General features: G+C 43.9%; 1 protein-coding gene across 2 annotated transcripts in view; it reads left to right on the top strand.

Annotated features, from left to right (window-relative positions):
* Nucleotides 1-601: 601 nt before the first annotated feature.
* Borcs5 (BLOC-1 related complex subunit 5) overlaps nucleotides 602-14,669 on the top strand; it is a 71,673-nt gene continuing 57,605 nt past the window's right edge. Inside the window, exons 1-2 of one of the 2 annotated variants that reach the window (NM_001170479.1) lie at nucleotides 602-777; nucleotides 5,419-5,562. In NM_001170479.1, the coding sequence (NP_001163950.1) occupies nucleotides 717-777; nucleotides 5,419-5,562 (205 nt within the window). In that variant the 5' untranslated portion in view covers nucleotides 602-716. Of the gene's footprint in view, nucleotides 778-2,029; nucleotides 2,348-5,418; nucleotides 5,563-14,669 lie in introns of those variants that run through there. The other variant, NM_026371.3, reaches the window with a different exon arrangement.

A 14,669-nucleotide genomic window follows, 5' to 3' on the forward strand; every position in this document is an offset into this window, starting at 1 on the left:
CTTCAGAGGGATATTAAAGAATCTTTTATTGTTTGTTTGTTTGTTTGTTTTTTCAAGACAGGGTTTCTCTGTGTAGTCCTAGCTGTCCTGGAACTCACTCTGTAGACCAGGCTGGCCTCGAACTCAGAAATCTGCCTGCCTCTACCTCCCAAGTGCTGGGATTAAAGGCATGTGCCACCAATGCCCAGCGATATTAAAGAATCTTACCAGGGCTGTTGCTACTTTGATTGTGAAGATTCTGTGGTTTTGGTTAGCTGGAGCTGAAGGATCAGCTGTGGTTAACAAGATACCAGGACTACTAAAGCGAAACCTTTGCATTACTGGGGCAATTGATGCTGGTTAGCTGGAGCTACGAAATTAGCGGTGATAAAGAAGAGGCCAGCATCACTGAGGTGACATCTTCTGGAAGGTGTTTTCTGAGAGCACAGAAGCTGTGTTCTGGAGACAACCACAGTTGTGCCTCATGTAGGACCCATACTTGGTAATGTATAAGAGTCACCCAGGTGGTACTGGTTTTGAAACATGAAGGGGTAGCAGCTGATGCTTGGCTCTGTGAGAGGCCAGGAGAGGTCACTGGTGAAGGTGCAGCCACAGTGGCAGTTGAAGGCCCAGGACTAAAGGGGTCATGCAGAGAAGTTGAAGCTTAGCACCATGAAAAGAGCCTATGAGAGTGAAAGTGCAGTCCAGTTGTAGCAGAAAACAGCAGTGTTTTGGAGATGCCAGTACCACTGAGAACAGCAACACTGGTGTACAGGCATCTGGAGCCTAGAAAACAAGGTGGGTGCTACAAAGGGCTGAGCTGGAGAAGTAACACAAGCCCTTGGAGGAGCCCAGAGCATCGAGAGTGGATCCCAGACATTGGATAGTCAGAGTTTGATTTTGCTTTTGATTGTGACTATGCCCTGGTATTTTTCCCTCTTGAAGTATGAAAGTATTTTAGTGGAGCCCACAGATAGGAGACTGAATTGTAAAAAGACTTTGAATTTCAAGATATTAGATATTTTAAAGGGATTGAACTTCGGTGGTAGTTGAGACTGTAGAAGGGTATAGATGTATTTATATCTCCCCCAAGGAAGGAATTTTAGCAACACAGGCATACATCATAAAGCCAAGCTGCTTGTAATATCTTGAAACAGATGAGAGAATCCCTATAAGGCATTGGGTTACTACCCATCTATATGAGATTGGCTCAGATAAGCAGTTTCCTTTTTTTGTATTAGCTGTTTATCTTCCTGGCTTCTGGTAGTTCCATAGTGATCTGTCAATAAAACAGCATATTCTAACAATTTCTTACTTATTTCTAACTCCTTAAAACACACACACACACAGTCTTGGCATTTCCTGTATGGCCTCCTACTACAAAACTCCCTGCTTTCAAAGTTTAGAAAAGAACTCTGCTTCTGTACTAGTGTGAATTGAAATTTGAGGGCTACAGACTACCTTTCTTCCTCATTGGTAAAATAGGTGTAAAAATACCGATTTTTGCCTGACATGGTGGTGGTTTACCCTGTAACCCAGCACTTCTGTTGATTGAGCCAGGATCGAGAATTCGAGGTCACCAGGGTCATACAGAGTGAACTTCTATCTCAAAAACAAAAACCCAGACCATTCTGTAAAGTCGTTTGAAGATAACCAGCATTACAGTTCTTTTTTTTTTTTTTTAAAAAGATTTATTTATTAATTGATTTTTATGTATATGAGTACACTACAGCTGTCTTCAAACGCACCAGAAGAGGGCATCAGATCCCATTACAGATGGTTGTGAGCCACCATTTGGTCGCTGGGAATTGAACTCAGGACTTTCGGAAGAGCAGTCAGTGCTCTTAACCGTTGAGCCATCTCTCCAGCCCCAGCATTATGGTTCTTAATATGTGTTGCTCAAAGGTAATTAATGTGTCTTCGGGGGTAGGAAAAGGCTTTATCTTTTGGACATCTTTGGCCTTGGGGAAGCCTAGCCCTTTAAGGCAGCGCCGCCCCAGCCTCCAGCGCGCGTCTCTTGCCCCGCCCCACCCCTCGGGTTTGGAGGCGGGACCTCCAAACCCGGAACTGAAGGCCGCGCATTGCCGGCCCGGCCAATCGGCGTCCCGGAAGGAGCGAGCTGAAGCCACCGAGCCAGTGAATGACAGCAGCGCCGCCCGCCGGTCGCGGCTGCAGCCCTGCCGGCGTCCCGAGCCTCCTGTCAACGCGAGCGGCGTGCTTTCCAGCGGCGCCTCTCCAAGTGTCTGTGGCCCAGCGGGGTCTCCCCGCTCTCCCTAGCCTCTGCCCCGGTGTCCCTCCGCTGCAGGGGCCATGGGCAGCGAGCAGAGCGCGGAGGCCGAGAGCCGCCCCGGCGATCTGAACGCCTCAGGTCGGTGCCTCACCTCCCCGCACCGGTGTTGCTGGCGAAGCCGACCGCCCCGGTGCAGGCCCTCTGTGTTCCCTAACACAAAAAAAGCGTGGCCTCCCGCCCCAGTCCTAGTCCCCTAAACCGGCTTGCCCGGCTTCACTCTAATTTCTAAAAGACGACCTACTTAGTGTTCGGTTCCTGGACTCCACACTGACGTGGAGACTTGGGTCACACTGGATCGATCATACCCGAGTCCTCCAAGATCAGGTTTTCTGAAAATCGGGGTGTCGAGGAACCTTTTCAGAAGGGTCCTGTGAGCACTGGGCGGTCACTCTCAGTGTTTGGGTGCAAATATTTCCAGGCACCGCTCTCTGGCCACTCAGGTATCGGTTTTTTGTTTTGTTTTGTTTTAATAATTTTAAAAATAAGTTGGCCAGGTGGCAGGCAGTCTCTCGTGTATCTTCTGTTCACATTTTTTAGACGTCTCTTAGCATTTGGGGTAGGATTTGGAAGGGTTTTGTCCTGTACCTGTAGTAAGTGCTCAATAAAACAGCTGGCAATTGAAAACCATTTGGTCCTTTTGTTGTTACTTAGGTAACCTCTGAGAGGGCCCTCGATAGGCTCAAGGGTTACAAGCCTAATTAGTTAAACTCTCTCATAGCCAAAGAGTCTCAGAGTGGCTCTCTACTTGGTAATCTTTGCAACTTAGAAATGTGGAAGCTAACAGATGATTCATGCTGAAGGGCGTTCCTTCAAGACCTGCAGTCAGGGGCTTGCAGCTACTAGCTTTGTTATGTTTTCATTCCTTGGAAGGCCTAGAGTATCACGTCTGTTTTTAAGAAACCCGCAAAAATGGCTCATCTCATACTTTTTTTTTTTCTGTATCAGGCCAGAAGCACACTTTAGGGGAAGTAGTGTAGCATCCTATCAGACAGTTGCTCATCCGGGAACCATAGAAATGAGCATAGGCTCATTTCTGATAGAACGTACACATCCCGTGCCAGGATAATGTTTATAGTATACCCATTTTTGCCCACATCTTTACCAATTTTATGCATAAATAATGCCTAACTGCTTTGAAGTCCCTTTTCCTTTGAGTCTGGAGGAATCGTGTAATTTGTTGCAGAAAAGACTGGTACTGCTTTTGTAAAGTGTCAGATAAATGACAAAGCCAAGATAAACTTTTCCTGAAAAAGCAATAAAAGCGGCAGAGGTCCATCGTTGTTGTCATCTGTCCCCCACTCCCACCCCAGCACGGTGAGGCACCAGGAGAAGCTCGCTCCTGGAAGATGGAGTAGTTCTGTGGTATTTATCCTCAGGACAGACGGATGGGCCTGAGTGTGTTTACTGTTTACCAGAACTTTCAAGAATAAGACAGCTTAGGGATTCATTCTTGTTCCAGCCAGGAAATTATTTGGGTAAGAGGATATCTTGTTCTAGAGACTCCTTGTAGGTTTACATTGACATGCCCCGGAAGCAATGCTCCCATTTTCTGAATGGTTCCTATTGATGGTTTCTGTCCTCCGTGCACAAATGCTGCACCAAGCTCCCTGAAGCCTTAGGTATAGACTTATAAGTTGGGATTGGAACCAGAGATTTTGGCTCTTTTCTCCACACCTGGCTGGCTCTGATAGGCTAGAGAGGCACCTTTGCATTCTGTGACACTATGAAGAACTTTTGTACCAAGAGACCCTCAGTGCCTTTCCTAAATCTGTTTTACCTTAGGCAAATCTGTAAACTACATACAGATCAGAACAATTAAAAAGGAGACTTTAAAAAAAATACCTACTTATGATTTGCATGTTGAGTGATAAAATGTGTGATTATGAAAGACATTCATACATCTTATATGTTTCTGTTATGTTTGAGGGTTTTGCATTCTATATATGAAAAGAGAAAAATAGATGTTTTGGGCTAGGGCTCTATAGCTCAGTGGTAGGACACTTGCCTGGTATGTGAGAGGTACAATCTTCAGTACCACAAGGAGGGAAAAACAAGTTAGAAGTTCCCCATAATCTTTCTGTGCCAGCCCCCACTAGAAAAATCACTGCATTTGGTTATGTAAAACTATTTTTTCTTCCTTTCAGACAATGCTTTATGTAGTCTAGATAGATCTATACTCCCAAGACGGTCGTTCAATTTTTTTTTTAACAAAAAGTTATTATTATATGTCTAGGTGTTTTGTCTCCGCATCATGGCTTTGCACCACATATATGTAGTGTTTGCGAAGGCCAGAAGAGGGCACTGGATAGACTAGAACTGGAGTTACCAATGGTTTTGAACCAACATGTGGCTGCTAGGAATTGAACTAGGTCTTCTGGAAGAGCAGCCAGTGCTCTGGTTGCTGGTGAACCGTATCTCCAACCCCTGTTATTGAAGTTTGGATTTACCTGTATGTACCTCCTATAGATGTGGGCTACCATGTCCAGTTTATGTCTAGCTGAGTTACACCCCCCCACATAGTCTTTTGTTTGCATAGTTTTATTTATTGGTGTTTTTCCCCCTCACTATGCAGCTCTGGCTGCTCAGGAATTCACTCTGTAGACCAGACTGGCCTTGAACGCACAGAGATCTGCCTGCCTCTGCCTCAGGAGTGCTGAGATTAAAGGCGTGTGCTACTGCACCAGCATTTCCTTTTAGTAAAAACAAAACAAACTTTAATCCATTACAGCATTTCAAAGACAAAAAGGAGACAGCACCACTCTTGGAAGAAGTAGTTTGTCACTTCAATAAGGATGACTTTGAAGAGAAGCCATTAAGATCAGAAAATCTTTCACTGGGCCTGGAGAGATGGCTCAGCGGTTAAGAACACCGGCTGCTCTTCCAGAGGTCCTGAGTTCAATTTGCAGCAACCACATGGTGGCTCACAACCTGATGCCCTCTTCTGGTGCATCTGAAGACAGCTACAGTGTACTCATATAAATGAGATAAATACATTAAAAAAAAAAAAAAAGAAAAGAAAGAAAGAAAAAGACAAAAAAAGAAAACTCTCTCATTTACTACAAACTCCTCTTTCTAATGACTGTTGGTGAGTAGTGGCGGCTCTCCAGCGTGTGATCAACTGGTACTGATCTGTATATCTTTATTTGCAGTGACTCCATCTCCGGCTAAACATCGGGCCAAGATGGACGATATCGTGGTGGTAGCTCAGGGCTCTCAGGCCTCACGGAATGTCAGCAATGACCCCGATGTCATCAAGCTACAAGAGATTCCAACCTTCCAGCCCCTTTTAAAAGGTAAGAGACTTCTGTGATATCTGGACTTGCTGGGGAAGCTTATGTACAAACTCCACTCTTCTGTCTCTTAGGTCTTTCCTTACTTGACATAGTCTCTGAAAAGTCTCCCTGAATGCCCTGTCTGAAGTTGGAGTCTCTTTCTCTGCCTATTTTTTTTCCCTGAAGCACTTAATCACCATTGACCTGTGGTAAATTCGGAACATTTTTATATTTATCTGTTTTATATGTGTGTGTGTGTGTGTGTGTGTGTGTGTGTCTAGGTGTGCGTGTTACAGCTTGCATACAGAGGTCAGAGGGAAACTTTTGGGAGTGGGCTCTTTCTCACCGTCACATGGGTACTGAGGATGGACTCAGGTTAGCAGGCTCGGCGGCAAGTGCCTGTAGCCATCTGAGCCACCTTGCCAGCCAGGTTGACTTGCTCTCTGTATTTTTCTGTGATCTACATGGTGACAGGAATTTTCTGTTCCTTTCCGCTGCTGAAGCCCAGCCCTTGGGATAGAACCAGATCTAAGATAAGGGTCGAGTAAATCAATGGATGACTCGATGTTATTGGAGTTGGCCCTTTCCTGCAGTATTTCCATGAAAAGATTTTTGTTATTCTTTTGTGATCTAGACTGTTGTATAGGTTGTCTAGTTCAGACTCACAGACAAATTCTGTCACCACTAATGCACTGGTAACTCATTCTGGCTACTCTCTTGCATGAGAGAAAAGTATGTTTGTGAGAGGAGTGGTTACCCACCCGATTAGCATATTTGAAGGTACTTTATATGAAGACCATAGCCTGTTTTCACATCTTCATTAAGTGGAGTTTACTTCCTGTGCCTTCTGTGTGGGTGTGTGTGCATGGATGCTGTGTGGGTGTGTGTTTGGAGGCAACAGGTCAATCTCCAGTATTGCTCTCAGGAGCCATCACCTTGTTTTTTGGAACTCGGTCTCTCACTGGGACCTGGGACTTGCCGCTTAGGCTGGACCAACTGGGCCTCGTGTATCTACCTGTCTCCCAATGCCCAGGGTTGGAATTACAGGTGTGTGCTGTGGTTTCTGGGGATGGAACTAGGTTCCCATGCTTGCATGACAAGCACTTTAATAACTGAGCTCCCAGCTGGCCGGTTAGCTCAGTTGGTTAGAGCGTGGTGCTAATAACTGAGCTCCCTCTCATTCCTGGAGATGTTTTTTTATCAACTGAATGGAGTTTGTGCTATAGAAAAGCATTGCAAACAAGACCTCGCTCTAATGACCATAAACAAGGCTGTGGCTTACTTAACCTGCCTGCATCTTTCTCCATCTTTCTTTTTTTGACAACAATACCACAGACTGAGAAATTTATAAAGAAAAGAGGTTAAGTTACCTTATACTTCTTGAAGACCTTGACACTGGCATCCTCTTGGCATTTGGTGACAGCCTCTCTGCTGGCTCATGGCACGAAGGAGGACATCACAAAGCAGAGAAAACTGCTGTCTTGATCTCTCATTCTCCTCAGAGCCATTCACGTAATCTTAAGGCGCTACGTTCATGAACACATCCCATCCTGATTGCCTTCAAAGGCCCCGCCTCCAAATACCATTAGCCTATGCCTCCGGGGGAGTAACATTTCAGTATGAACCCTAGAGGTGACAAATACCTAGGCAAGAGCAAGCTGGAATCTTATATAGTTATTTATATTAAAACGTACCCTGGCCTTTCATATACACACATACCATTCTTGTAATTCTTGCATCATTGAATTTGCTTAAGTGATTTCTGCAAGATCAGACATCTGGCAGATAGAGATTGCACTTGAAACTTGCTCACCAACATCATGTCCTACCCTAGTTACACCATTCTGCCCTGTTCCTAACAAAAACAAATAGCACATCCAGGCGATCTATGAATCATCGTATTCTTCGAAGTAAGTCATCCACTTTATAGAAGAGGCTATCCACGCTTTCACTCTCCTCTGTATTGGGCACCGGATGAGGCTTTGATAAGCCCTCTGCATGATGAAAGAACATACTGGATTCTGTTCCTTACCCATCTTCTCATTCTTTCCCCTTATTTTGAGGAAGAATATGATTCTCCAAAGAAGCCAATGTTAGTGAGATTTCTACCCTCACATATACCTACCTGCCCAGTCTTCAGAAACCTAACAACTAGATATTGATCTTCTGTGTTCCGCCCTTCCTGGATCTGTATGGAGTACAGTTCAGTCAGTTTTCATGTACCTTCTTCCTGTTGTCACCATCCTCTCACTCCTCAAAGTCTTCTCGTCCTCCATGGGTCTTCTGTGACTAATTCTTGTCCTTTCTCGCTCAAGGAAGTACAAGAGGCAAAACCGAATTTGAGATATACTTAATAATGTTCTGGGGTCAGTTGTTGAACTTTTGAAATAATTCACATGAGAGTAAACTGACTAGTAAAAAAGATCTAAGCTTGGTACTAAGAGGCGGTGAATTTAAGGTCATCATAGGTTGTCCGCCTCGAGGTGGATGAGTGATGTGTGATACAAGTTACCAAGGTAACCAAGTCCAGGTGCGTCACCTTGCAACACACTCACTTGTATCAGAGCTTTATCACCAGCTAACTACATTGAGAGTAGGTTATAGTAGAGAGGAAAGGAAAGCTGGCGTGGGGCAGGTGACTCTGGGTGCTTATCTGGGCTTGGCTAAGCAAGATAGAGCACTTGCTTGGTTAGAGATGGCAAGCTGCGTTCAGACCACAGGTACAAACAACAGGCAGTGAGTACTTACAGATGCTTGTGTTTCATTTGTGAACAAGAAATTCCCTGGATAGTGATTAGAGAAGACAGGTGGACAGGAACATTTAGTAAGCTAATGAATACAGTTGATAGCCATAGTGTCCAAGTCCCCTCAGGACTTCCCCGTGATAGTCATTTTGTTTTTTACTGTATAGATTAAAACATTGGGATTCACTGGCTATGGTAGTTGCCCATCTTCAGGTGGCACTGGGGACATGCTGGCCATAGAGTTAAGACTTGTTCCACTGAGCAGAGTGGGAACCTGCTCTGTTCTATAGATCACGATTGTTTCAGGGAGAGGGTGTGTGTGTGTGCAAGCTTGTTTGGATTTTAGGTGTCCAGCTTGTAGTAGAGCCTCCTGCCTTGTCATTTAAAGCTGAGCCCTGTCTCATGGGCCATTGCAGAAGTTGCAGAAGGCTTGTGACAATTGGCTTTATGCTGTCATCTCCTTTTTCACCTTGCTTTCAGGGTGAGGCAATTTCTTAAAGTAGAAAAAACCAGGCCACCCAGTGAAGGCTGTACTCCCAGGTTTGATTTCAGAGAGCCTTTATTCAAGTTAATGACAGCTTATTCTTTCAAAACAATATGTTCAACTAACACAGAGTTCACTATTGTTCCATAATGTCATCTGATGTAATCTGATGCCGGTGGGTGAGCTGCAGAGGCGGAGACTGGGCGGTCGCAGGCTGTTTGTATGACTGAGGTAATGTTTGCATCTTAAGAAGCAAGCGGATTCTTTGGTTTTAACTCTTTTGCATGAATATACCAGGGTATAATTTATGCTGTATAATACAAATATCTGTTCTTCTCATTTTTTCAAGTCAAAGAATTTCTATCTTTCATAGAAACCTCTGAGTTAGCAATTTATTTTCATATGTAAAACACTTACTAGGAAATGGAAACTAGAGGGTAGCAGTGTGGCTATTCCAGAACACAGAAGCAAATAGTTGATTTCATGTACGTTACTGAGATGCCAATGAAATAAATAAGCCCTACACATTTCTTCCGTTTTTAACCACTCACTTTTTAAAATGAAGCTGACTCTATATCATTCTATAGGAATGAAACATTCAGAAGAGAGATGCAATATTGTGTTTATGTCAAAGTTAGAAAAATGTACTCTTCACTTTTAGTGGATGAATAGATGTGCATACACACATGCATTGTTTGTAACTGACCTGCCATTTTTGTTCATGACCTTGGATATAACATAAGTGGTTGTTTTCATGCCTAAGAAAGCACTGTCCTTGTTACTAGCCAGGAAATCAGGCTTATACAACATAGATGCTTACGTGACACTAAGCAGCTTTGTTGGGTGTTCTGAGAGTGGGTGTTAGGAACAGAAGGCATGTGAAATGGATTCCGATTATTAAAGAGCTCGGAGCTCTGTGAGGTAGGACATGCCTGTAATCCTAACACCACCAGGCAGAGGCGGAAAGATAGTTTGTGGCAAGCCTGGGCATAGAATACAAAGAAAAGGAAAGCTAAAAGAAAGAAACAAAGCCAGCCTTTTAGACTTCTCTTGGGGGAGTTAAATCACGTAGAGCAGCAGTGAAGGGTCTTAGAACACAGAAAACTGCACCTAGCTGGGGGATAAAGCAATAGGAAAGGACAGGGAAGAACAAGAGGGAGGGAGATTTCACAGGACCAGTTTCTCAACCGTGTGCTGTTCTCTAACCAGGTCCTCCTCTGTCATTCAGAAAGATCAAGCATAAAGTCTTCCACATTCATCAGTCTCTACCAGCTGCCAGACATCACTGAGTTGGAAAGTGGTGTACCAAAGGGAAGGCTTAGCCAAAGGATGGACTTAACCAGAGACACAGTCTTCTCTGAATAGGTTAAAGTGTTCTCCAAGCACACGTTGATCCTAAATACAGTTTCCCCCAAGCACCAGATTAGAAAGTTGGCAGCCTACTTCTGACTACCCTGTAGATTTATTTTTGTGTCTAGTACCTGTTGAGCTAAGCTTTGCACATGACTTATGCAGCAAAGCACCAATGTAACTGAGTGAAAGGAAATACCAAGTGAAGAGTTGCTGAAATGGACTGGGAAGGTGAAACCACCTCCCTAGAGCACTTTCAGCGTTCTGCTCTCGCTGGCCTGCCTCTGGCCTGCATCTGTTCGTGTTTCTTTCCATCAGACCTCAGAGAAGATGTCTACTTCTGTTATAACACCCACACACATTTACTTTGCTTCTGCAGTTCTTTCCCTCCAGTGTCTGACTTAGTGTACCTATTTTCCTTTGTTGAGTTATATACAGAAAGGATTTTTAACAAATAAAATTGCTTTGTTGAGACTGCTTTGCCCCTCCTGGCTACCATGCGTTGCTCTTTAGTGTATATCGCTGCTGCCAACGCTGCTACTAAATGGTCACTACACGTCCCTTCATTCTCTCTGCTTTCGCCATCCTTGAAGGTCTCATTTATTTTGATGTGTACATGTGTGGACATCACAGGACATCTTGCAGGGGTCATATCTCTCCTCACCATGTGAAATCTTGTGATCAAACTTGGGTCACCAGGCTTGGCCGCAAGCACCTCTCGCTTGAGCCATCCCTACAGCCCGATCCCTACTTCCTTGATTAGCTCCCGTAGAGAAGTACACACTCTTGTCTCATGCCTGACATTTTTTCCTTCAGGCCACGGCTGCCTCTGTTTTTTTCATATTTAATGCACATTTTCATCCCACTTTCTAAATTTCTTTTTTGTGTCATAGCTCTGCGCAATCCCATAGTGCTGGGGTCTTCTGGTCGCTCTGTTTATCTTTGCATGCACTGTTGCCCAGTGCTCTTCTGGAGAAACAAGATTCTAAGGACCTTAAGTGTTTTGAAATGTAGACATCAAGATGATTTGACATTTGTGTCGTTAACCTCAATGTTGTGTCCTATTTCTTTGGCTGTGAACTAGTAACTTTCCATGTGCCATTCCTGTTTTCCCCTTTGGGTTGTTTTTTTTTTAAAGATTTATTTATTTATTCCATGTAAATACACTGTTATCTTCAGACACACCAAAAGAGGGTATCAGAAGAGGGTATCATTACAGATGGCTGTGAAACACCATGTGGTTGCTGGGATTTGAACTTAGGACCTTTGGAAGAACAGTCAGTGCTCTTAACCACTGAGCCATCTCTCCAGCACCCCCCACCCCCGTTTGGATTTTTAAGACAGTGTTTTTCTGAATAACTGACCTGGCTGTCCTGGAACTCACTCTGTTAGACCAGGCTGGCCTCTCAGAAATCCACCTGCCTCTGCCTCCAGATTGCTGGGATTAAAGGTGTGTGCCACCAACTGCCCAGCCCCAGCCTGTTTTTAAATTAAAAATTTTATTTTACTTTATATGTGTGGATGCTTTGCTTGTGAATTGGTTAGGTGTTTTGTTTGTTTGTTTGTTTTGTTTTTGTTTTTTTGTTTTTTGTTTTGGTTTTGGTTTTTCTGAGACAGGGTTTCTCTGTGTAGCCCTGGCTGTCCTGGAACGCACTCTGTAGACCAGGGTGGCCTCGAACTCAGAAATCTGCCTGCCTCTGCCTCCCAAGTGCTGGGATTAAAGGCGGACACCACCACCACCCTGCTTTGTTTTTTTTTTCCATCATAGGTGCAGGAAGCTGAACTTGGATCCTCTGGAAGACCAGCAAACACTCTTAATTGCCGAACCATCTCTCTAGCCCCTGTTACCCCCACCCCCTTTTCCTCACTAGCCTGGAATTTACCAAGTATCAGCTGGCTGGCCAGTGAGGTCCAGGGACCTGTTGTCTCCACTTTATTAGTGCGTACTGTCATGCTTGGCTCTATTTTTTGTTTTTAATGTGTTCTGTAGATGTAGTTCAGGCCCTCATGCGTGTGAAGCAAGCCCCTTACTGACTGGCCTATCTCCCAGTCCCAGTTTTTTTGTTGTTGTTGTTTGTTTTTGTCAACTTGACACCACCTCTGGTCTAGGAAGAAGGAACCTAATGTCTCCATCAGATTGGCTTTTAGGCAAGTCTCTGGGCATTTTCTTGATTATTGACATGGATAGAGGGTGGCAGCATCTGTGAGCAGGTATTCTGGGCCATTGTATAACTAATCCGATGGGAGCTGGAGAGATGGCTGAGGAATACTGGCTGTCCTTCCAGAGGACACGAGTTCATGGGTTCATTTCCCAGCACCAACGTGGTGGCTCACAAACACCTGTGTCTCTAGTCCCAGGCCATTTGATGTCTTCTTCTGGTCTTGGTGGACATGAGGCACACAAAAAAATTACACAGATATACATGCAGGGAAAAACATTCATAAAAGTAAAATGTAAAAATCTTTAAAAAGAAGAAAGAAAGCAAAGAAACCATAGCCAAGCCGGTAAACAGCCACCATCCCTGGTCTCTGCCTTAGTTCCTGCCTTGGGTTCCAGCCCTAATGTTCCTTAATGATGAACTGTAAGCTATTAGCTAAAATATGTACTTTCCTCCCAAGTTGCTTTTGGTCATGGTATTATCATAGCAATAGAAAGCAAGCCAAGACGGCTTGAATGTATCTCTACGCACCAAGGTACTTATCTCTCCAGGCCTGTGTACTGATCCTCTAAATTCAGAATGTTCCATCTTCTGCCTATGTACATATGTATTTATTTACTTTATTCAGAAAACATACAAAGCCCCCATCACTGCCTGGTACTGAGGGTGAAATTCAGGGCCTTGCACATGCTAGTAGGCAAACACTCTTATTACCAAGACACATCCCCAGCTAGCCTCAGGCCACTTTTTTTTTCTTACATTTGTGTTTGCACATGTTTGTGCATTTATGTGTGTGTGTGTGTGTGTGTAGGTTAGAGTACAACCCTGATGTCAACTCCTCTGTTACTGCCTACTTTTTTATTTTTAATGATATTTTGGGGCTAGAGACATGGCTCAGCAGTTAAGAGCACTGACTGCTCTTCTGAAGGTCCTGAATTCAAATCCCAGCAACCACATGGTGGCTCACAAGCATCAGTAATGATGTGTCTGAAGACAGCTATAGTGTACTTAGATATAATAATAAATAAATCTTTTTTAAAAATGATATTTTTATTCGTGTGTGTGTATGTGTGTGTGTATGTATGTGTGTGTGTATGTGTGTGTGTGTGTATGTATGTGTGTATGTATGTGCGTGTGTGTGCGTGTGTGTGTGTGTGTGTGTGTGTGTGTGTGTGTGTGTGTGTGTGTGTGTATGTGTGTGTATGTGTATGTCTGCTCACAGAGGCCACAAGTGAGCATTGGATACCCAGGAGCTAGAGATAGAGTTATTTGTGAGCTGCCTATCATAAGTGCTGGAAGCTGAACTTGGATCCTCTGGAAGACCAGCAAACACTCTTAATTGCTGAACCATCTCTCTAGCCCCTGTTCCCTCCACCCCCTTTTTCTCAGTAGCCTGGAATTTACTAAGTATTAGCTGGCTGGCCAGCCAGTGAGGTCCAGGGACCTGTTGTCTCCACTTTGTTAGTGCTTACTGTCATGCTTGGCTCTATTTTTTGTTTTTAATGTGTTCTGTAGATGCAGTTCAGGCCCTCATGCGTGTGAAGCAAGCCCCTTACTGACTGGCCTATCTCCTCATCCCTATTTACAATGTTCTGCTGCGTGTATGTCTGCATCTATGCCTACAGGGCAGAAGAGGGCACCAGATCTCATTATAGGTGGTTGTAAGCCACCATGTGGTTGCTGGGAATTGAGCTCAGGACTTCTAGTAGAGCAGCCAGTGCTCTTAACCCCTGAGCCATCTCTCCAGCGCCCGAGAGGCATTTCCTTCTAAAACTCAGGTGATAATGTACACTTGACTGTCCCCCTGGAGAGCCATGGACGCTATGATGCTGGGTGTCAATCAGGGCAAAGTGTAGTTAATAGTGTTCGCATCTTTCTTGATTAATGTGATGCCATCATTTCTCTCTTGAGAAGTATAAAATGCTCACCTATGGTTGACAATTTGCCTTATTAATTTTTGCCAGCTTTTACTTTGTGTAGTACAGGAATCATATTGATCTTTTTCATTGTTATGAAATTTCTGTCTGTGATGTTGCCCCAGTGTGTGGACTGTTTTGCCTGGCTTTCTTATAGTTTCTTTATATTGAAAGTATATGTCTGGTGCTTAGTAGTTGGCTGCTGCTTTTCTGTTAGGCCCCATAGTCTACATGTAGTTCTGTAAAACTTGATCTGACTAGATTTGAATCTACCATTTAGTTTATTTTTTATTTGTGCCTCGTGCTTTGCTTTCTTCATAACATTTTTTTCTGTCAATTTTAGATCAATTGAATATTTGAACATTCTATTTTTCCCTATTTTTATTTGTGGTTTTTTTTTGTTGTTGTTGTTGTTGTTGTTGTTTTTGAAACATCTTGTTCTGTAGTCCAAGTTGGCCTTACCCGAGACCATTCT

The sequence above is a fragment of the Mus musculus genome, chromosome 6 (genome assembly GCF_000001635.26).
Source record: "Mus musculus strain C57BL/6J chromosome 6, GRCm38.p6 C57BL/6J".
NCBI classification, from domain to species: Eukaryota; Metazoa; Chordata; class Mammalia; order Rodentia; family Muridae; genus Mus; species Mus musculus.